This window comes from Enoplosus armatus, chromosome 7 (assembly GCF_043641665.1).
Source record: "Enoplosus armatus isolate fEnoArm2 chromosome 7, fEnoArm2.hap1, whole genome shotgun sequence".
NCBI classification, from domain to species: Eukaryota; Metazoa; Chordata; class Actinopteri; order Centrarchiformes; family Enoplosidae; genus Enoplosus; species Enoplosus armatus.
In genome coordinates, this window is record NC_092186.1 from 20,675,067 (window position 1) to 20,698,634 (window position 23,568).

The 23,568-nt window shown below is 40.7% G+C and overlaps 1 protein-coding gene across 1 annotated transcript; it reads right to left on the reverse strand.

Moving 5' to 3' along the window:
• Positions 1-616: 616 nt before the first annotated feature.
• On the reverse strand, positions 617-17,874 carry acsbg2 (acyl-CoA synthetase bubblegum family member 2). Its single transcript, XM_070908466.1, has 15 exons — positions 17,754-17,874; positions 13,215-13,347; positions 12,258-12,379; positions 10,231-10,502; positions 8,748-8,836; positions 6,757-6,877; positions 5,991-6,071; positions 5,752-5,901; positions 5,143-5,319; positions 4,218-4,399; positions 3,299-3,541; positions 2,972-3,189; positions 2,698-2,837; positions 1,804-2,050; positions 617-750 (listed from the first exon to the last, which is right to left on the reverse strand). The coding sequence occupies exons 1-15, from the start codon at positions 17,758-17,760 to the stop codon at positions 632-634; spliced, it is 2,301 nt and encodes a 766-aa protein (XP_070764567.1). The 5' UTR covers positions 17,761-17,874; the 3' UTR covers positions 617-631.
• Between the last annotated feature and the right edge of the window lie 5,694 nt (positions 17,875-23,568).

Below are 23,568 nucleotides of genomic sequence, written 5' to 3' on the forward strand. Positions count from 1 at the left end.
GCTACCTTTGCAGGAAAACTGCAGTCTTTGAACACATGTACAAAATAGATGATTACTGTCTGAAACCAGGCTGTCAAAGACGAGAGAAAAACCCCACCAAATACATTTAAAAAGGCCAGTAAACATCGGATATGATTGCTGAATTTCATATGAAGTCTTTTCACGAAATATTTCTTCATTTCAAGCTCATTTGGCCCCCGTAAACTTTGGTAAACTGAAAATAAATAAAGAAAAACAAATTCAAAAACACATTACTCCTTGAGGCATCCTATAAACTTTTTTTTTTTGATCTTCATGTCAATAATGCAGTGCAATAAACAACTTTTCTCACGTACAGCTGCGGCTACTTCATCCATCGATATTACCGTTCATCCGAATAAATAGTTGAATTCGTCTTCAAAATCATAAAGCTGTTTTACAATGGCTTCTTATTTTTGTTTTTCCTTTTTGTACAACACGACAAATGTAAACCAAGACAGGCCGATCCAAACTTAAGGCAATCAAAAACATTTTTTTTTTTTTATAAGAATGGCAACAGGGAGAGGTTGGATAAATGAGGAGCGTGTCTGCATGTTAACTCAGACAGGCTGGACCTCCCTGCAGGTGAGGTGGAGGAGGAGGAGCAGCAGCTCTATTTGGGAGGCAGCGGGTTGTCGGGGGTCGTTGGAGTTGCCAGTTCTTTATAAAAGTTCTCAATCTGCTCTTTGTACATCTTCACCACCACCGGACGCTTCAGCTTCATGGTAGGGCCTGTGGAACAAGAAGAGAGTTCATATTGTTAAACCTTTCATCGTATCTGAGGTTTAACTTGAACCCGTTAGTTAAAGGTCAGGGTTCAGTATAAAGGCAGATTTCTACAGCTAAAATAATTGTATTCATTTCTAAAAGTTTCAGTATTTTCTCCATGATGTTATAAATGGAGGCTTGAGGTAATTGTGTACAAGTGTCTCATTTTAACTCCAAAAAGAGGGTTATTGATTATCTGATGGGGTCATAGCAGCCATGTGGGAATTAATGCACCAGCAGGGAGGACATGTGATGCTGGCAGACCAGTTTCCCTCTTGATAATGTTGTGGATTGTAAGAACACAAGTAAACCACAGATAAAAGGGATTAATTGGATTAGTGGTTTCCAATCGGGGAGTGGTGACATGAGGTCAAAGGTCAAAAGATGATTATTAGGGGAGGAGACAAGAAAGATCGAAGTTCACAAACAAAATTTGTTTTTTTTCTCAGATTTCTTTCATGTAATTTCTCCTTTTTTTCTCTTTGTAATGTGGTATAGTTTTTAAGACTGCAATTTATAGATTAATCTGATGATTATTTATCATTGTATTTCATCTTTTGTCTATGAAGAGTCAAAACACTACAAAAATGACGTGACATGATGTTATAATTCCCCAGAGCCCAAGCTGACGTACTAAATTAGCTTGTTTTTGTCTGAATCTGGAAGGATCTTCAGAATACCATCATGTATGACAAAGAAAAGCAGCAAGTCTTCCCATCTGAGAGACTGTCGTTGGTGAAAGTTTGACAAAATGACAAACAATTAATAAATGATCAAAAGTTGACGATTGATTCCCGATAACAGGTCTCCATAAATTATTCACATGAAAACAGGCTGAGAAGGAAAAACCTTAATCTTTGATTGAACTGCTCACAACCCGCAGACCTGCACCATGTGACACTTTCATCACAGGAAGAGTATTTCAAGCATCAGCCTCTGAATTCCACATATTGCAAAGTCCACCGCACTCTTCTGTCTACAGAATCAAGATCCACTCATCAGCACAGCCCCGCTCACCCAGCTCTCCTCCTGGAAGGGAGAAATCCCGATCCAGGACGATCCACTTTTGAATGCGCTGAGCGTTGGAGGGTGCCTTCTCGTTGACTCGGTTGATTCCCTCCTGAATGGCAGCGTTGATCGCCCGATCTCGGCCGGCTGAGATCTCGGAGACACGCGTGGCGTTGCTGCCCAGCTTCTGGCAGAGCTCAACAGCTTCTGGAGTCAGCTCGTCCTCGGGATCGCCCGACTCTGCGTTTACCTGACACTGGAGGGACGACAGTGAGAGCTTTCATTTCATTGCCTAATATTTAAATGTTCTTGTCCTTGCAGCGTCGAGCATGAATACTTTTAAAACACAAACGACATAGAATTTGGGTCTGTCTACATCATCTTGCAGTTTTCCCTAAAGCCCACTAGATGGCAGCATCTGACCAGAAATGTCTAAGAAACCAGCGCCTCACTTGTCACTGCTGCTGCTGTTGCCATCAGTTAAGACAGATATATTGACTCTTTCTGAGATTAGATAAAAAGGTATGAAGATAAGATGTTTACAAAGCTCAGAGCCTTTTACGTCCAGTGCTATCTACACGAGTACACTTCCCCTCCTCACCACGGTGCCCTGCTGTCCTCTACTTCAACTAGGATTGAAGTGGACAAGCAGAAGCAAGCCTGCTGTAAAGTCTACACCAGGGGCCAGATGTTTAAACGATACGTATGCACAAAAAACAGGCGTACGCCCCACACACGAGTACTTCAGACCAGGCGTAGACACAGTTTTCTAGAGATAGCTGCGAGTGATATGATGATAAAGTGGACATGAAACATAAAAGTGAGAGGGAAACTTTAGAGTAAAACATTGTTTGTTTAGGTTGTTTGACAACGCCTCCAGGTCGCAGTTTCTGAGCGTCTTACCTTAATGGTGAGCAGCATCGACAGAAACTTCCTCTTGTCTCCGATCAGCATGGCGTTACTAATCAGCGGCGCGGCCTCCTTCACTGCATCCTCGATAGGAACGGGCGGGATGTTCTCTCCCCCTGCTGTGATGATCAGCTCTAAAATCGAACACACACAGGTTAAGTAACAGACAGGTTTAATCGATCACAGATAAAGAAAGGCTTAAAGATACAATCTATGTAACAGCACAGCATTTTGTGCATGTCTGAGTCTGAGTCTCTAGAATAAGTACCTTTAATTCTTCCGGTGATGAAGAGGAATCCGTCCTGGTCGTGTTTGCCCAGGTCGCCTGAGTGCAGCCAGCCCTCTGCATCGAGAGCCTCCTCCGTCTTGTCGGGCATGTTGAGGTAACCCATGAAGACGTGACGGCCCCAGAAGCAGATCTCACCGTTTCCCTCCTCGTCCGGGTTGTGCAGCTTCGTCTTGCACCCTGGGATCTCTTTACCACAACTGCAGGACAAAACAACCTCTTTGTAATTCGCCGCCAAGAGCGTGTTTTCGAAAGAAATTCGAAAGAAATTCAGCGTCAAATCACACTGAAGTAAAAAGGAAAATGTACCTGGTGAGCTTGAAGGCTTCAGGGAGGGAGACGGTGTGAGGTCCGGTGCTCTCACTCATGCCGTACAGCTCGTACAGAGGAATATCCAGGCTGAGGAAGAACTCCAGCGTGTCTTTGGTGATGGGAGCGGCACCTGTGTAGCACTTACTGCAGCGGTCCAGGCCCAGGGCCTTACGCACCTTTTTGAACACAAGCTTTTTGGCGATGTGATAGCTGAACGGTGTGCGGCCAGCTGCTCCGGTTCTGAGGACGCGAAAAACAGCAAGTGTGAGTGTTTTGAGCCACGCTGAACTTTGGTTCACACTGAAATATCTACAACTATGGATGGATTGCCCGAAAAGTTGGTACACACATTAATGTCCAACTCAGGATGAATTGTAATAATTTTGGTGATCCTCTGACTCTTCATCTAGTGCCATACATGGGTCAAAACTTCAGTTCATCCAATACTTTGGTTTATGACCAAAGTCCTGCTTAACTGACAGTCCCATCAGCCTCAGCTGTACTTTGTGTTTAGTGCCAATTAGCGAATGTTAGCATGCTGACACACTAAACTAAGATGGTGATCATGGTAAAGATTACACCTACATAGAATCAGCATGTTAGCATTGTCATTGTGAGCACATTAGCATTTAGCTAAAAGCACAGCCTCACAGAGACTGTAGACTTAGTCTTGTTGTGTAATGACTTAAACAGGCAGATAATAAATCAGACAATGTCATGAACTAATTGAGAGTCTCTCTCTCAAAAATGGCATGCATGCATTAACAATATTCCTACAATCACAGTGGGCTCATGTAAGAGGGAAGTACTAAAATAACATTTCAGTAAATAGACAGAACCGATGTACGAAAGGAGGAACGAGGAATGATCTAACCATGTCTAAATAAAGCCGTAATTTCAAAAAGCGTGCACGTACTGGTTCATCTTGGTCAGATTAGTGTGCAGACCGACATCTTTGGCCCAGGCAGCCACCTTCCTGCGCACAGTCGAAGACTTGGCTCCGACAGACCTCATCTTCTCCTGCATCTTCTCCCAGACACGTGGGACGCCCATGAAGGCTGTGGGACGCACCTCCTTCAAGGTGTTTACCAGAGAGCCCTGATAAGAGACGGCAGAATTGTAAACGCAAAGATCACATGTAGTTTACAGCTCACATGGAGAGGAAATGAGCAGAAAAATAGAAAGAAAAAAGAAAAAAAGAAGCTTTTTAATGTCTATGTAACGCACTCATGTGTCCACCCTCAGGATATCTCTAACTTTCACTGGAACTCTTGGTCATCTGCCACTCCTAACTGCATTACACACTTAACGTGCGTTAACGAACGTGCAGGGGTGATGATGGTGAAATGAAATAAAACAGACATGTTTTTACACAGCAGATTAAATCTTGCAATTCCTGTGAAAGGGCACGTTATGGAAGATGCACATGGTTGGCGAAGAGTTGTCTGTTTTTATGCCCCTAAACTGTTAAATACTCTCCCTCCTGATCTTAGAGCGGAAAACTGACTTTGTGTATTTAAGAAGAAATTAAAGACCTATTTTAATTTGGCTTTTTACTTAATCAATAATCATTATTTATTTCTCAGAACTGCTCTTACTTGTATTGCTATTTATTTATTCCCGGAAACTTAAAAAAAAAAAATTCTTTTGGTTGTTGTAAACATTTTATTCAGTTTGTTTTTGTTTCTAGTTCTCTACTAAACATCGTTTTCAATCCTGTTTTTGTGAAGCAATATGGGCTTTGTCTCTGCATGAAAGGTGCTATACAAATAATACCCGTTTTGAGTGCTCGTGTGTTTGTGTACTATTCACCTCATATTAACACAAGTGCTGTATCTCACCTTCAGTGCATCTGGCTGAGCGAAGTGGGTCGCCCCTCCGACCTTCATGGTGACCCAGATGTCGACCATCTGAGCTGCGATGTGGCTGAGCGGCAGGTAGCTGACCACCGTCTCCTGAGTCTGAGTGGCGTCTTTCAGATGCACATGGCGGCTGGTGGAGAGCGCGGTCCATGTTATCTGAGGGGGAGGGAGAGAGGAATACGGTAAATATGATGCATCTTCATTGTTTTACGTATGGGAGGTCACAGACACACACAGAAACAACAGTGACTGCATATGACCACAGTGTTTAACACCTCTATAAGTGAACTTTGACAAGAATAAAATACGTAATAAGTTTGAACTGTTTCAGTAAGACAGCCGCGTGCCACGTTAATGAGATACTGCAGCACATCATCTGCATGTGCATTGCCTCGAACACACAGTGCTAAAAGGAGGTACTCTGCTGATCCAGACCTACTGAGACCTCAGTAACAAGCAGCGCAGTACTGTCAGCTGTCCGCTGCATCTGCACATTTCTCACATTACAAAAACAAGAGTGAGTTTCTGCTGTCAGTCTCAGGAGCCAAACATGCGACACTTGACTGTTCTCAGACTCCTGTAACTCACGTTGTCATGGCTGAGCATGACCCCTTTGGGCTGGCCTGTGGTTCCTGAGGTGTAGATGAGAGTGCAGCATTGGTTGGGCTTCTGGCTGGAGATGATGGCGTCGAGCGGGGCGTCGGGCTCATCACGTCCGAGCTCCATGAACTCCGCCCACTGCAGAGCACAAACACAATCACTTAGATGAGCGCTTGTTGAACTAAGTAAATCTTGTCATGTTTCTCATGAACTGATTGTTTGCTTACTGTGTACAGATTTGGTCTCTTCTCTTTTAGTGCATCTTTGTACTGGATAATGGCTTTCAGGTGTGGCAGCTTGTCTTCAACCTGTGAACAAACAGAATGCAATCTAATGAGTACATAACTGCAGGCATATATATTTTATGATTAATACTGCATTGATCAAGGGGTTGCTACATCACTCTAAAAAGTGAAATAAAGATTAAGGATGCATAAAATCTGTAGTTGTGTCCCAAATCCATACTGCACACTAATTCTAAGCAGGTTTTAAGTATGTAGTGTGCTCACATTGAAAAAGTTAAAATAAAGAATACTCAGAAGAGTCAGTATACAGACTAAAAAAAAAACTTGATTTGATTTGAGTGTGCTGTAGATGGAAAATACAGGAGTTGCTCACAGCTGGAAAAAAAAACTGCTCCAGGAAAAAAAAAAACAAAAAAAAAAACCCAAAATGACTACTTCATTTATGGAAAAACATTTTGCTTTCTCTTTCAGTTTAATTGGCAGTGACATGGGCAAGTATTGTCTCATTTCCTGTAATAGAAAATGGTTAAGAGAGTTGATTTCTTGTATATGAACAGCAAGCGCATTATACTATAAAGATTAGATTGTAGTATATACTATAAACAATTAGTATTTAGTATGGACTTGGGACACAGTAACTGTCTTATCCACAGAAGACAGATTCCTTATATGATATGTAGTGTGTAAACTTTGTGTTCATAACTTCAAATAGTATTTATATTCAGTGTATCACTCATTCTGATCTCACCTGAAGGATCTTCTGCAGCTGTTTGTGGTTCTCCACCACAATGATGTTGGCCTTGCAGTTGTCTGCTACATACTGGCATGCCTCAGGAGAGTTGGTGGTGTAGATGCCCACAGCAAACCCACTGCAACAGACAAAAGGGACATGTCAGACTTAGCAAGTTCTCTTTCACATGTACCGATGCACAGATCCAGATAAGACTCTGCCCTTGTGCTATTCTGGATGTAGAAACCTGCCGTACGAGATGTTTCATTTAATCCACAGAACAGTGAGACCTGATGTCCTCAAACCATCTCCATTGTTCGTGCTCTCAACTTTGATCTACATTCATCTGTACTGGGTTCATTTTTTAACAGATCTCTCGTGAAGTAGTTTTAACTGTTTTCATTAAACTTGATCGGCAGGAGACTGAAGCTGAAGTACCATCACTAACTTTCTTTATTTTCCCCACTTTTGTCTGATGTTTTTTTAACCTTCCCAAGACGGGACAACAGAAACTACCTGACCTAGAAGCACTCTAGCAGCTTAGCAGCAACGTGAGTCTGCTACTAAACTGAACCTGTCATTTGGCTCATCAGGACTGGTTCGACTAGTCGACGGTAGTTTCAACACATTCTTATGGCCATGCATCAGCACTGAACAGAGAGTAGGCGTGGGAGACTGGGGTATAAACAAACACAGTATCAGCGTGTGTGTTACAGCTCCCACAGAAGAGTTTTAGGGGTTTTATGTACTGATCTTCTGTGTAACCGAACTCATTTCCCCTAATGTGCTCTTGTTTTCAGCCTTCCAGAAATTGCAGTAAACAGAAAATGTCACCATAATCGCAGCTAAAATTTGGGCAGACAGCGTGAAAAACCCCAACCTTACGCAACAAGTGTGAGGAGCTCGGTTGAGGCGAATCTGGCCGTGCCCAATCAATGGGTTAGGTTTTTAATTAAATGGGGTTTTGGTTTCTCGGATGGAGTCAGTTCCTTGGTCCTGTTTCACTCGCTGAATGAAGCACATGGTTTGATTTATGTTGGGGCCGTCCACGCTGAATATTCACACAAGCACCGTAGAAGAGAGGCATGTGATTACTTTTATCTGATCTGTGCACAATTCATCAGTAGTGGAAGTAAAAGTACCAATACAACAGTGCATAAATACTCCATTACAAGCAAAAGTGTACTTAAGTAAAAGTAAAGTAGTTGGGTACTTTATATACAGTTAGGTAGTTTAGTCCAGTGGTTCCCAACCTAGGAGATGAATCTGGGGGGTTTGTGAGAAGATTAATGGGAGAGGAAAGAAGTTCTGACACAGTGGTGATGTTCTCTAATATTTGCTCTTTGTGATTGGATAATTTCACTTCTTTGGGCCTCAAATACTTATTTACATGAAACCATCAGAGGTTTAGAGGGGAAATGTCTCTTTGTTGGAACTGCTAACAACTCCCAGTGACATGGGGCCTCAACCAGACTTTTTTGTAAGGAGGTTTTGTATTGTATCATAAAAGCTTAGCATATGTTTTTAATGTAAAATCTTAAATTTGAAAAGTAACTGTTAGCTACGGCTGTCAGATAAACATAGTTCAGTATAAAGTAGTCACATAAAGTACCTCAAAATAAGTACAGTACTTAGTTGCTATCCACCAGTTCATCAGCTTCCTGTTTAGGATAGTGCTGTAATCCACAAATCAAGATGTCTCTAAGATAAGAGGCTACATGCTGAACTAGACTATGTTATGTTCTGGTGTACTTACATTTCAAGTCAGGTATGGAACACACACACACACACACACACACACACACACACACACACACACACACACACACACACACACACACACACACACACACACACACACACACACACACACACACACACACACAGACACACACACACACACACACACACACACAGCTGGCATGGCAGTGAAGCATGTGAGTGAGGCACTGAGCTCATCACTGACTGTTACATAAACTCACAAATTCAGAGATGAAGATGAAACTCACCCTGCCAAGATGGCTCCAATGTCAGAGATGAACCACTCAGAGGAGTTGAAGCCCAGGATGCCGACGCCGTGGTAGCGCTGCAAACCAAGCTGTAGACAGACAAAGCATACTTTTTAACTATGAATAAAAGGACACGTTGTTAAAGGACAATCCCAGAAATAACACTGCGACATCCTGCGCATCCATTTTCATGATGATTTCAGGTACAGTGAGGTGAGACATTGTGGTTTATGTGGTACATGTCTTGTGATGCCCCCTCTTTAATTAACCACAGTTTGGAGAAATAAACCGTGTCAATACGGCTGCCATTGTTACACTAAATGCTTATTTTCATGTTTTAAGATGAAGACTGTCCTCTGCGGGTTTAGTACAAAAAGCGTTATTCTTTCCGCGTGAAACTCTTTCAAAGTTTCACACATTTGGCATTGCCACGGCAGCTGTTACCATGGAAACAGACACACAACCAAATGTACATAAGACTGCCATAATGGAAACGGACACCAAGTTCAACACTGCAATGAGCTTTTATAAAGTCTTTTATAACCGTTGTCGGAATATAAAACGAGTCTCGACATCTGAAGCTCAACTCCTGCAGATGGAAACGTAACGCTTTGTTAACTAGTGGGAGTGAGAGAAGAGCCAAAGACTTCATTGTTACACTGTGAGCTTTGCATTATGGACTTTTGCCCTATAACAACCGGAGCATGTGTGGGGACATCAAGTTCAAGTTAGTTTGTACAGCACATAAACACAAGTGTAAGCATGTCTTTGTGTGTGTGTGTGTGTGTGACCCCTGCTGAGTCTCCATGCTGACTAACTGTGTTTTGCGTTTCACAATAAACAATAATGTGCTCTGTCCTGTGTGAACAGCTGAGGCCTGTCCTGAGCTGCCTCACTGACATTTCAGTGTCGTGTGTTGTCTCGACTGACTTGGCATCAAATCAAATGCACAAACTTTGAAACAAACACAATTTGATTGTTTAAAACAAGACAGACCTTTAGATAATGAAGGAGAACTGCTGCTGTAGGTGGATAAAAACAAAAGTGCTTTTCTCTGAAGAGCATACACCTTTATTAGAGATACTTCTCTCCTCATGTTTAAGGTGTTGTGTAATTAAGATGTTTTATATATTTTGTAATGAGACTACCCTGAGGAATTTCTCTAATTGTGCAACGCTTTATGACAGAATTTTTCAGCACTGAACCTGTAAATGTTGAACTGGGTTTGGTTGGGTTGGGTTTCCACTAAACCTGAGTTGAAATAACACACTTATATAAGCTACACCAGTCAGTATGTGTGTTAGGACATGAAATCAATAATACTTAAGAGCAACAGTTTTTAGTGGTTTGCACTGACAAAATCCTCCCAAAGATTATTGTAATAAAAACAGGAAGAATTAGAATACAACTGTGAAGTCGATGCTTTGATCCTTTTATATATGACTGCTGTTTAAACTAATTTACTCAATAGATAAAAATCTACCTTAAGGAAGCTCTTGGCAGCGGTGCGGCAGGTCTGGTAGTATTCTCTGTAGTTCAGGCTCTTCTGCTGCTCGCCCTCCTTCCAGCTCAGAGCTGTAAAGTCGCCAAAGCGCTCCACAGCTGAGGTGAACATCCGGTTGACGGTCAAAGGGGTCTCAGCGGCCAGGCCAGAGTCCCCCATCCTCAGTTTCACCTCTGCATCCCCCAGTGACGTCCACAGGCCGGGTTCTCCGGCTGCTGGCACCGACAGGGAGTTTGGGCGCTGGGCTTTCACTGGAAGACGTGAAAACAGACATCCAGAAAAATAAGCAAAAGGTTGTCAAGAGATTTCAATGACAAATCTCTTTTCCATGCAGAACTAAACTTTCTCCTGGCATCTCCTTGTTCCCATAATCTCCATGTGAGTTGCAACAGACAGCCTGTGTTTGTCGTGTTAGAGGGGATGCCACTCACCGTCTGGCGCTACACTAAAGCTACAAACAAACATGAGCCACCGAGCAAATGAGCAATCCTGTTCTCAGCGCTCGGAAACACTCACACAGGATGCACTGTGATGTCCAAATGATCGACTGTAAGCTGTTACTTTAGGTTGTCTGGATGTCGTTTTCCTTGTGAAAGTAAAGTCAATGTTATCTCACCATTAGACATTATATAAAACCACCTTATAGGCAATTTAACTGCTTTGGAGAAACAAACTTCCTCATATGAAACGCAAAATGTCTTGTGCTATAAATAATGTGTATTATTATTATTATTATTATATCATTATATTATTATTATTTATTATACATAAAAAACATCGAGTTGTCAGGATAAATCAAGAAAATTACGAACAGCATCTTAAATTATTTTAAATTGTTGTTAAAGAAAAACTACGGTTTCTTACAACACAGGGTTTCACTGTTGGAGTTGGGTTATGATAACATTGTATGTAATTGCCGAGATGTCAAAAACATGAGCAGTCACATCATCCTACAGGTGGTAAACAAACAACCCCTGTCAGCCAAACTTATTTGAAAGACAAAATGAAAGCAAACAGTCAAACAACCCCAACTGTCCATCGTCCGAATGTTCATCACAGTTTACAGAAAGAGTTCCTGATTCGTCTACCTGATTCTGCCACCTTGAACTGGCAGCAGTTCACCTTCAAATGAAAGTGGTTTAGATAATGTGGCAAACTGCTTGTTTGCAACCTGTCCGATCATCTTATTGTGTGCCATGTTTCTTGCCCCACTGGACCTACTTTTAGTGATGTTGTTGAGCTCAGAGACCTCAGCAATTACTTTGGTGACTACAAAATTATAAGAGATATAACCGAGGGCCTGAGCTACAAAAATAAAACCCAAGTTGTAATAAATAGTAGATTTTCTATAAAGTGCTGATTAGAAAAGGGGGAGGCAACCAACTCCATCTTGTGTTTTTTACACTCAGAAAGAAAAAAGGATGTATTCTGCAGACAGAGGAACTAAATGATGGCGGATTTATGACCGAACACAAACAGCAGGTTATCAGTACATGGAGCAGATGAGAGGGCAGGACGATGGTAGTTCAATTCAAGGTATTTTTGATGGTAATTATGAAGGTTGCCATTAATATTCCCTGTTAATTTAAATGAACTTTGAATCACAGAGCCTTATATCATAGTGACAGAGGAATGTTGCATAATGTTAACAAATATAATGGAATAAGAAGAACGTGTATTTTTCCCTCAGTGACGGCGACAGGAAGGAATGTCAAAGTGCAGACTGAAGGCAGGAAAAGGAAAGTCCAGTTGTTCTTCCAAAGAATGTGGGCACTTCGGTTTGGCCCACTTCCTCAGGAAAAAAGTTCAGAGAAAAAACACGTTAACTAATGCTGACTTCAGCGACCAGAGCCAACCCAGTGACTCAGGATATCGTCCAGCTGTGTCTGTATGTTTCTTATCATCATTTTAATCTGGCTGCACTGCCCTTACAAATGTTAGTGTTCAGGGAGGGACGAAGAAAGAGTAAACACATTCAACCTGGTGGCTTTTTCGTCAGCCCCCACCTGTTTGTGTGTTTGAGGTCTGTTCAGCGGGGACCTCTGTAGTCTTGGTGCTGCTGCTGACTTCGTCATGAGCGCCAGTCTCCTCTTCCTTTTCCCCTGTGGACTCTTCCTCCGAAGACTCACTGAAGAAATGGAAAGGAAAAAACAGGTCACTTAACAGAGGAGAGTGGATTCCCACAGCGACTGTCGCCTCCTCTGAGAAAACCAGAGACAGAAACCTGGTCCTGCACTGAGTCATATGGGGAAACCTGTGTCTCCCAACACATAAAACTCATCATCGTCCTGAAAGTACATATTATGCTTTCATCTCAACCGTAGATCTTCAAAGTAAAGTTTATGTAAAAGTGATAAAACCATGATTACACTGACAGGAATTTAATCCTAAACATGATGAGACTGAACAATTACTGGCATTATGTGAACTACTACTGAGCCCTGGAGCTTGTACCTGGGTGGTATATATGGCTGACACCTGCATCCTGTAATTTCCCTATCATATCTAAATATGAGTGAGATACAATGAGGCCACACTTGTACAAAAAGCACTATCAACTAGCGATCAAGCCAGTAATGTTGCAATCCTCTGACAACATCTGACTTAAGACCGGTGGTTCCCAACCTTTTCGGCTTGTGGTCCTTTAAAGGTAAGTAAAGGACAACGAGCCCTCACCAAAGGTTACATATTCTGTGAGCAGTTCAAGCAAAAGGTGATTATTCTGAAATTGTTGAATTTGTATCATATTTAGAGGTCGAAGAGGTTAAACTATTCAGTATTTTTCAAGTAGAAAGCAAAGATAAATGTCTTTAAAATATAAACATAAAATTCATGGAGCAGAAACAGGCTTTTCTAACTTACTGGTCATCTTGTGACCCCTGAGATTCTAACACTCAGGTTGGGAACCAAAGCTCTCGAGACAGCGGTGTCAAGGTGTCTTGGATGTGTTTGTGCAGACATACTTGGCTGTATCCACAATGCCGTCAAGGGAGGCTGCGCTGTCTCCTGTGCCGCAGGACGACTCCAGGAAGCCGGCTGCTCTGGGAGGCTCCATCACCACGGCTTCGGACATGGCGCTGGGCTCACACACGGTCACTGGAAGAGAGGAGTGACGGGGCTTGTTAGATACTGTCTATCTGACAAGCACATCACTTACAAGCATTCGCAACAAGTAACGTTATGGCTGTTACAGAAGATGAAGATAAAGAAACACAAGCCACATGTGCGGACACAAAGTAGTGCAAGCATCCCAATATTGTATCAGGTGCACCAGATAGAGGCAACAACAGCCTAAAAATAAATCTCCTCAGGGACCGAAGGAGAAGTTTGAAGTTAGACCTTTTTAATGATGTCCAAATCTCACCTGCCTTCTTCTATTCATTGGTGACTATCATTTAGTTTAGATTTCCTAACTAACCGATTAATTGTTTGTTTAATCTATAAAATGTCAGAAAATTGTGAAAAATGCCAGTTAAAATTCCCTAAAACCAAAAGGTAACGTCTTCAAATGCGTTCTTTTGTCCAACCAACAGCCTAAAACTTAAATATATTCAGTTTACATTGATATAAAACAGTGAAAAGCCTAACAATTGAGAAGCTACAACCAGAGAATGGTTGGAAAACTGAAACAATGAATTGATTATCAAAATAGTTAATTATTAATAATAATAATAACGAGTCCTCTTTGTAGCATATATCCAAATCATCTGATTTATTAGATTCATTATGTTCCTATATTCAGAGAATCACATGTCTAGGAATTTATATATTTATTTGCACCCTATTGCCTAATATGTAACAGAAATCTTGGAGTTTTCTGTTGCAAATATTGTAAATAATTTGATGCGTAGATATTGACTAACTAATAGTAGAGCTCGACCAAGGATTTACACCTGGGATCATTATTTCAGGGTGCGGGAGCCATTTTCTGGATAAGAAAACTAAAACACAAACACTGTTTTGGAATGAGATTCAAACCTGGTTTGAGAAGGAGGATACCTTATGACTGGAAAAAAAAAAAAAAAAAAAAAAAAAGATTGCTCCCCCGGTCTAATTGCGGGACAGTAACACCAACATGTGACAGCTGGCAGCTTCTAGTCCTCACAAGACTCACACCTGAGTGTTGTTGGCACCAGGTCACATTGCTTTTTCTAGCAGTTGTAGTTGGGGTTATGTTTACACATCCAATACTGTTGATGGCTCTTGTGCGGGTTTCAGTGTATAATCAGTCATTTAGACTTTTCATTGAGACACAAGTAACTATTGATGACTGACCTCTGAATGAGTACAGAAAGGGAACAACTGTAATGTGCACAGATGAAAAACATGCTGACCAGAAATCCCTCAAAGGACCACTACATTTAGCTACGCCTTGCTTATTATCAACCTTTATGAGCTGCTCAACAAATATTGTCTTTGTCTATACTACGACTGTTCTGTTGACAAAATTCGGTTGTATGGCAACAGCGTGGGGAACATATGGTGCCGAGCTGGCAAAGTGGAAAGTCTTGCTACAGATAACACTGTCTTGCGAATAATGGATTGCCTTTCATTGCCGAGCTTGGTCAACAAAACACCTGTTAAAAAAAAACTTTTCATGGCTCCACCCAATGAAAGCCATGTAGATAAAACTAATTCTGATTATGAAACCATGTTATAGCCTGATTTCTTTCTCCTCTATCATTGATCCTGCACCGTTTGTATTGTGTAACAGTGTGTAAAAGGTGATCAGTTCCTTTGCAAAAGAGTTGGAGGGAGAATCCTTTTCTGCCTTTGCCATTACCTCATCACAGGAAACACGTCAAAGCCTCCTGAACAATAAACCATCGGCACTGGGCCACCATCAAACCCACACCTCCATGACGCTCCCTCCCATTCAAGCCCCCTTTTTGGTAAATCACAGTTCTGAGCTGCTGCTGGCCTGTTTATTTAAGGGGTCTGAAAACACATACCAGTGGCTTCGTCTGCCTATTGTGGCAGCAGCCTATCATGACTCGCCTGTCAGGGACAATTGGGCTTGGGCTAAGTGGAAAGAAACCGGATCCAGGGAGGTCAGAGGGCAGGAACGAAAATATTTTCCATCACGCTTTAGAGTTTTACACATATTTGCCGACCACACCTTCCAGTATATAACTACGAAAATAGGTAAAGTGGAATCTTTCAGGTGTCAATGCAAACAAAATGACAGGAACAAAATTGCCAGCGTTAAACATTGAATATCTGTCCTCTGAGGAATCAGCAGCCATGACCACAAAGTGTCATCACTGCTGTAAAAGAAAATCAATCCTACTTCAGCCATGTGGCCAGCAGCCAGCTGACCCAGAGGAGACTTGGTCACGGAGTCCTACGGAGGCCTGAAGATCTCTCAGCCAAGGAGACAGATGTCACAGGGTGATCTCACTGCTGCTCACATGGACACATGCAAAAGCTGCCATTATATTTCGCCTCCTCCTTCCAGTGCAGCTGCAGATGCCTCAAGGACACAGCCGTTAGTAGATAAGGGCTTCCAGCAGTATTAAAGCAAGTTAAGTTGAGGGTGGAGGCGAGCAGATATGGAATAAACCTCCCCCCATACCTCCCCCACCCCCCTGTTATTTCTTTAGGCTCTGTCATTGTTTGGGATGGGGTGAGGGGCGTGACACTGATCTTGAGAAAAGGTTCAGACAGTTGTAGCCTCCAAGTCCGGACCAATATAGCCTTAAACATCAGACTGGAAAAACCCCTGGGGATATTTCTTGCTTGCCCCCTTTTTATTCCCCCTTCTTCCTTTCAAACCATTTCGATCTGACGAGCCACCATCACACGAGCCCAACATGTTTAGATCACAAATAAAGGCTTGAGATGCATGCCTCTGGTTTAGCTCTGGGGTGACAACCCAAATATCTTACAGCATCAATCATTTCTCATCAACTTTCTGACTTATTAGCACAAACAAAATCTCCTGCCTGGTGTGGTAAACTTTCACTTTTGGATTTGTCATAATTTCCTCCAATGCTGTGGTTTACTGATATTACCCATGGCATATGTTTGTGGGCTTCCCCTTTACCTGAACTTCTCGGCAACCAAAAGCAACTAATGATTAGTTTCGGTATAGATTAACCTGACCTCAATTAAACCCGAGGTGACATCTTCAAATGTCTTGTTTTGTTTGATTAACAGTATTAAAGTATTAAAGCCCAAAGATATTTCATTTACAATTATATAAACCAGAGAAAAGCAGCACACTTTCACGTTGGAGAAGCTGGAACAAGAACATGTTTGTCATTTCACTTTGGAAAAAGCCTCAAACAATGAATTGATTATCAGAGATCATTTTCTTAATGGTTTCAGCTCTACTTGGGAAACTTTGATATTTCCTTTCAGCTCAGGAAGCATCTTTTGAATCCTTTCCTGCATGCTTTTGTTTCCTTGTCATGTGGCAGCACAGCTAATGCCCAGGATGAATTATCTGATGGATTTAGCACTGCGCAAACTGCATTCATGCAATCAGGAGAGGATTATGAATGTAGAGCAGTCTTACTGCGCAGCAACAGCTGTTTGATTCAGACAGGGAAAATGCAACAGTTGGAAAGATAACAACACTTAAAACCTTTTAAATGTTTCATAATTGATTCATGTCGAAGACGTGTGTATCATAACTCTGTCCTCAGCCAAACACATGAAGGCTTCAAACCAAACAGGGGACTCTCCCCAACACAACACAACCATGCCTGCAAACTTCAGTTAGGTTAATCCCCTGTCAAACAGAACAGACAAGACCCCACCCCTCCTTTCAGTTGTGTCTGTCTGCTCTCAGGCATCGTCTCCCCTTAACCAAGACAAAGGCCACCTCCAACTGACTGTCTGAACCTAATGTTGTCTTTCAACGCATCATCATCATCATCATCATCATCATCCTCTGAACGATGCGCACCCTCAGCCAGCTGCTGCCTCTGAACAGCACCCAGCAGAGCAGTTGCATCCTCACCATACAGTTACCACGTCAAGCTCAGCATTTTCTTAATCCAGTCTCAGACACGTGTAAGCCAATGCGGACATTTAAATAAAATAATGTACTTTATAATGTACCCCTTTAATGTTAGTTGTCATCCGGCAATTTCACACAGACGAACTGGTTGGGGTTACACCCTTTTGGGAGTGGGCAGCTATCCACATGTTGTGGAGAGGGTGACTGAGCCATACATTTCACCTCTTTACAGATGAAATACTGTGAATCACAGCTGTGCTCAAATCAGCTCCATGTAAGTACAACTGTAGAATTAATGTCAGGGAATAGTTAAACCAAGTGATTACAAGGGATGTGGGACTATGGCATAAAATCTGAGGAATTTACTGCTGTGAAATCATATAAAATCCACAGTGTCTTACATGAATCACACATAAGCAAGCTGTTTTCTCGGAGGTTCTTTTCAAACCTGATCTGTCCGAGTGGGAGCTGAAGTTGAAGGTGAAAGGACTACATCTCAGATCCATGGCATAGAAATGTAAACTGAGGTACTCACATTGCATTGCTGGATGCTGATTCTTTTCCCGGTTTGTATTACAGGTTTTCTCTGGAATCGTCCGCTTCTCCTTCCCCCCTTTCTGTCAAGGCTGTGGCTTCAGTTCACCGCTAAACACACACACACACACACACACACAGATACACCAGCTGCCCGCTGTTTCTACAACTTGAGCAACATATCTTTCATTTTCAAACACTAGCCGGCTCGGTTGGTCCCGCCCCCTGAAAACCCCACCCAGCTTCCTCCAGACACACTCCCCCCCCCTCCCTCTGTATCATCCTAAAGCAACCTGATTGGCTAAAACTGCTCACACCACAAGACCCATTTTCCATATAAGGCCACGCAAGCCAAATTAATAAAATGGGGGAAGTGGCTATGACGACACACACACACACACACACACTATCACTCTTGATGGATGATGCTGTGAAACTCAAACCCATCCCCCTACAGAGATACTCCCATCCACACACACTCAAATCACACGTCGCAGCTATGCCGGCTGGGGTTACTGTCGGACAAACTGTATGCAAACGTTTCTGAGGCCAGATTACAAGTGCAGCTGTGCTGGCTTGGCTTTATGACTTTCCACTGACTGAAATCATTCTTATGCACACTGCAAAGGCTCCCACATCCTGTGACCGATATTATTAAAAAATATTACACATTGATTTTGCTTCTTCTTCTTCTCATCTTCCTTCATTTGAAACCACTGTAAACCTATTAAGGCTGCAAATAAGGATTCTTTTCATTATCGCGTCATCTGCATCATATTGTCTCAGTTAATCGATTCATTGTTTGTCTATAAAATGTCAAGACATAGTGACAAATGTCCATCTTCAGTGTCCCAGAGTCCAAGGTCAGCTTCAAATTGCTTGTTTTATCCACAAATGATACTCAGTTTGCAGTGATGTAAAACATACAAAAGCAGCAAATCTTCATACTGCAGAAGCTGGAAAAAGCAAATATTTGGCTTTTTGTCTTGAAAAATGACTGACAGGGTTAATTCATTGTCAAAATAGCTGCACACTGACTTTGTTGGTCGACCAGTTGATTAATTGACTAATTGTTTCAGCTCTACAACCTCCTCCAAACCTTCAAGTAGTAGTACTCAAGTAGTATTTCATGCCGCTTTAGACTTCTACTCATCTACAATTCAAAGGGGAAACATTGTACTTTTTACTCCACAACAATTATTTCACAGCCATAGTTACTTACTTATTATTTACTTTACAAATTAAAATTGTAAAGTAAACAAACATTTCAAGGTTCCAGCTTTCCAAAAGTGAGTATTTGCTGCTTTTCCCTGCCTTAAATTAAACTCTTATCATATTTATATGTAACAGTCATTTTTGCATCAAGCACTTTTGATACTTTAAGTACATTTTGCTAATAAAACTTACATACTTAAGTATAAAGTAAAGGAGCTGAATACTTGCTCCACCACTGCAAAATAGTATCATACAAAGGATGCTAACGCTTCTAATCAAAATAAAAACCTTGCTGGCTGCATGACAGAAGTATTACGTACACTCAAACAAATGAATCACTGAGCGAGCAAAACGCTTCTGCTCATATTTTTTTTCAAAGTTAACAAGGTGACAACATAACATTGTTTGCAAACCTAAATTTAGCCAGAAAACCAACACCAATGCAAATTACACAGCTTAACAATCCTGTATTTCTAGTTCTTTAGAGCATGACCTGATATACAGGGTACTAAAACAAAGGCCGCGGCTCTAGAGAGGAAATAACTGCAGAGAGAGCAACAGAAATGAAAGAATTGCCCATAACAGAAATGTTTGCTGTTGGCAAACATTGTACTTCTGATACAAATATGAAAATACAGGAGTGAAAAGCGGGTCATGACTCCTCGTAAACGTGCCTGCCTCTGTGAAGGAAGTGTGGGTGGGGATTCACAGCCATGAAGACATTTCATTTTTACACTTTAACCTGTGGGTAATTCCAAATGAGAGTAAGTTGCCATTGATACACACAGAAAGAAATTCATGAATCAAATACTGAAGCAGCAGCAGATGTTAAAAAAAAGCCAGTTTCACTGCTGGGTTAGACCAAAGGAATTTCCTTCACACAATTTCCCCTAAACTCCCGCCTTCACAGTTCAATAGGTTAAGTAGTTCAACTAGAGGAGGAAGAGAGCACGCACGTCCTACTCAAACTGATTGAAATATAAGGTGTAAATACAACTAAAATAAATTAAAAGTGTGAAAACTGACTTTTTACATTTATTTTGAAATGTGAAATAAGATGGTTCCATTCAAAAATCTGAGAAAACTACATTCACATGTTTTTATTTGGGTGATGATCTTCTTATCTTCTCATGTGGCTTACTTTTTCCAAGATCAGTCTGAAAATATCTCACGTGTGAAGATGCTCACATGACTTCACAAAATGTGTGCCACCACTGCTCGATAGAAAGATCTCAGTCTCAACCAATTGCCACGAGAGACGAAAACGCAGAGCCACCACACCACAGCATCACATGACAGCCAGGGGACGGCTGATCCGGTCTACCCATGCGCGAACGCTGAGATGCTGCAGGATGTGTTTAGTGCTGATGCACCCTGCACTGAGGTTATTGTCGGTCAGTGACATCCTCTCTCTCATCCCACGCTCTGCTGAGGAAGTACTGTGAACTGAGCAGGCGTAGAAAGTACATTTATTTTTTTTCTTTTCTTTTCTTCCTATTATTTCATATTATTGGATAATTTTATAGCCATAGCATGTTATGAGTTGCAGTAGGTTGGAGCTAAGTTTAAGTATTTTATACATGGTTTGGTAATTTAATCCATATAACAATGCATCATATTTTATAAGGCGATCACATGTTTTGAGTGTAAAATCTTAACGTGTAAAGTAAATGTAATGGAGTCGAAGTACAACGTAGCAGTTAAAATACTTAAAGTACAAGTACCACCACCAAAGGATAAATACGTTCATAAATAACAAAATAAATGTATAGATTTAAAAGAAAAATGTTGTGAGAGGGGCACAGTTTTGTATTCCCTGTTCATACAGGAGACACACTTACTATCTGGACAGTAAAATTGCAAAGGATAATATTATTAGCATCCAAAACACAACAGTGCCCAGAAGGCTTTGAGTGTGTAATAATGGCTAAGACTCATGGAACATGTTGTTGAATGCTTTTACCTGGAGTAAAATGAGAAGATGTTCAAATTGAACCATCCACTACAGTATTACAAACCCATTTAGCTTAGATTATAGACAGAAAAGCCATTGAAATGCTGAGCTTTAAACTCCTGTGTGATGACTTGCTGTGTCACTTTTCATTCATGATAATCGGTTTCGCTGTGTGGTTTAACTTTAATTTAGCTTAAACAAGACCACTAATTACCTTAACTCTAATTGGCACATAGATAATCTCAATAATAGGTGGCTATCTGCTGGACTGGTGCTAAGACAAATGACAAGACTACCCAGAGATGCGACAAACGCTGGTAATCAATCAAAGGTGGCATGACTTACCATTAGAGGAGCCTCTGTTCTGGTGAACGTGCCTTTTGTGTGTGTGTGTGTGTGTGTGTGTCACTGAATGAGAAACTTGTGAGCACTCCTTTCTGGCTAAGGTTCAAATTCCTGGTGAGTTGGGCTTAACTGCTGCTCTGTGTCACCTGTTTTACAGCTTCAGTGAGACTCTCACCTGACATTCACCATGCATCACATTGAGCACAGGTAATTGAATCACTATGTTTTGGAGGAAGTAAGCTTATGGAATCACAGAGAACACTGTAAACACCTTACAGCTCTTTTCATTTTAAAAACAAATATCCAAATGGACGTTTGCAGTACGTTTTATTACTTTATTACGATTTTTATCTTCTCTCACTTTGTTCATTGTTATGCACCACAATACCAACTTCCTTGTATGTAAAAACCCATTGGGCAATAAACCTGATTCTGATTCTGATACACTCAATAAAATAAAATTTCTTCAAGGGCTAAGTAAGTCTTGAACAAACATGCATTATGTTTCTCATTATGTATATACTTACATTTCTGCACAACCTGCTTACATTACAGTTTATACCGAGCTACCAAAGTATTATATTTTACTTTATATTACATATATTTTATTCCTATATTTTGGTTTTGCTGCTGCACCATTTTATGTCTTAGGTTCTAATTAGATTTTGTTCCACTTAAGTGATTTTTCTTCATACATATTTTTTATATTTATAAGAGCTCAGTTGAAGGGAGCCTGAGATCTAAGAATTTCATTGCCAATGACTGCTTCACTGTAATTGTTGTGTACATGACAATAAAATAACAATTTGATAACATACAAGCTGTAATCAGGATTGGAGAAATACTGAGGTCATAGGTCCAAGTCTTCCCCTCCCTGAAACCAGACAAAAATTAATGTCTAACTTTTTCATATTTTATTGTCCCAAATGGAAAGACAGCATCATACCATCCTTGGATCCCAGTAAAGATGTGATGAAGATTGTACACTGTCCACACTCACAAGGCCATAAAAACTGCATATATGTGATAAACTGTCTCTCATATAAACCAAGCCCTCAAGTACCAGAGATTAATTTGATTGCTTTACTCTCTTTGTCTTTAATTTCCTATTTTTTTATGTCTACATTGGATAGCTTATATTGATTGTATATTTATATTTTCCTGTGAATTCAAAGGGGTAGTCCAGCAATTTTGTGTTGGAGACTAAGAGGCAGATTTAAGGGTTGATGGTCTCAATCGAAGCAGCAGAGGCAGAGATATCCTGGCTTTTCTCCAAAGAGCTAAATCCTACAATTTTCATAATTCAACTCAATAGCGTCTTTCATTAGAACTCCTCTTGAGAAAATACTGAATCTTTAATTCATTTGTTCTAGCATAAAAGTTGTCAAAATAATATATATATATATATATATCTTATAAAATACACACCATGTGTTTTTTTTTGGATGTAACTCACTCTTCAGTCCCAATTTTCATGAAAAATAATAAATGGGCATACATAAATGTGCATTGACAGCTTTATTTCCTTTTTCTTGCGGTCCTTAAAATTACAAGTAAAAATATGTCTGATATGTAATAATGCTGAGGCCATTTTTGTATTGACAAATCAACAAGAAGATCAAAAGGAAGCACATCTTTGCCTTATATCAACAGTGCAACAACATCCACAGTATCTCAGTGAAGCATTTGTCATCAGTTTATCAAGAGGACCAGATAATCTATTCTATATCTGACGTACTGTGACCGTCAACGTCACAATATAGACATATGCTGCCACCATGTGTTGAAAATCTGAAATGCAGGAAGACGAGGCTGGTTGCATAAAAAGAATATTTAGTTTTTTACCTTTTTTTTTTAAAAAATTGAAAACAATCATAAATTCATATAAGTTTTAAATAAATTTCTGGTCTTTGATGGTGATTTTATTGGAGCTTAACTAAAGTGTTGGAATATAGCTGAATGTCATCAAGAATTAAATTATAATACAATAATTCCTTTAAATCATAAACATAACTTATGTCAAAAGATTTAAAATACACATTGTGCTTTAACATGTACATATCATCCATCTATAAAACCTGCACGCTGTATATACTGTAAATAGACATAGTAACTACCATATACTGTACACAACCACCCACTTCATGTATATAAAGTAATCTGGTACTTTGCCCACTCAGTATTTTTGTCTTTGCACTGTTTGTATTTGTTTATAATCTATAGAACACTTGATATATAGACATTGTATCGTTGCTTTTTATGTATATTTATGTATACACCTATTTTTCACCTACTTGTATGC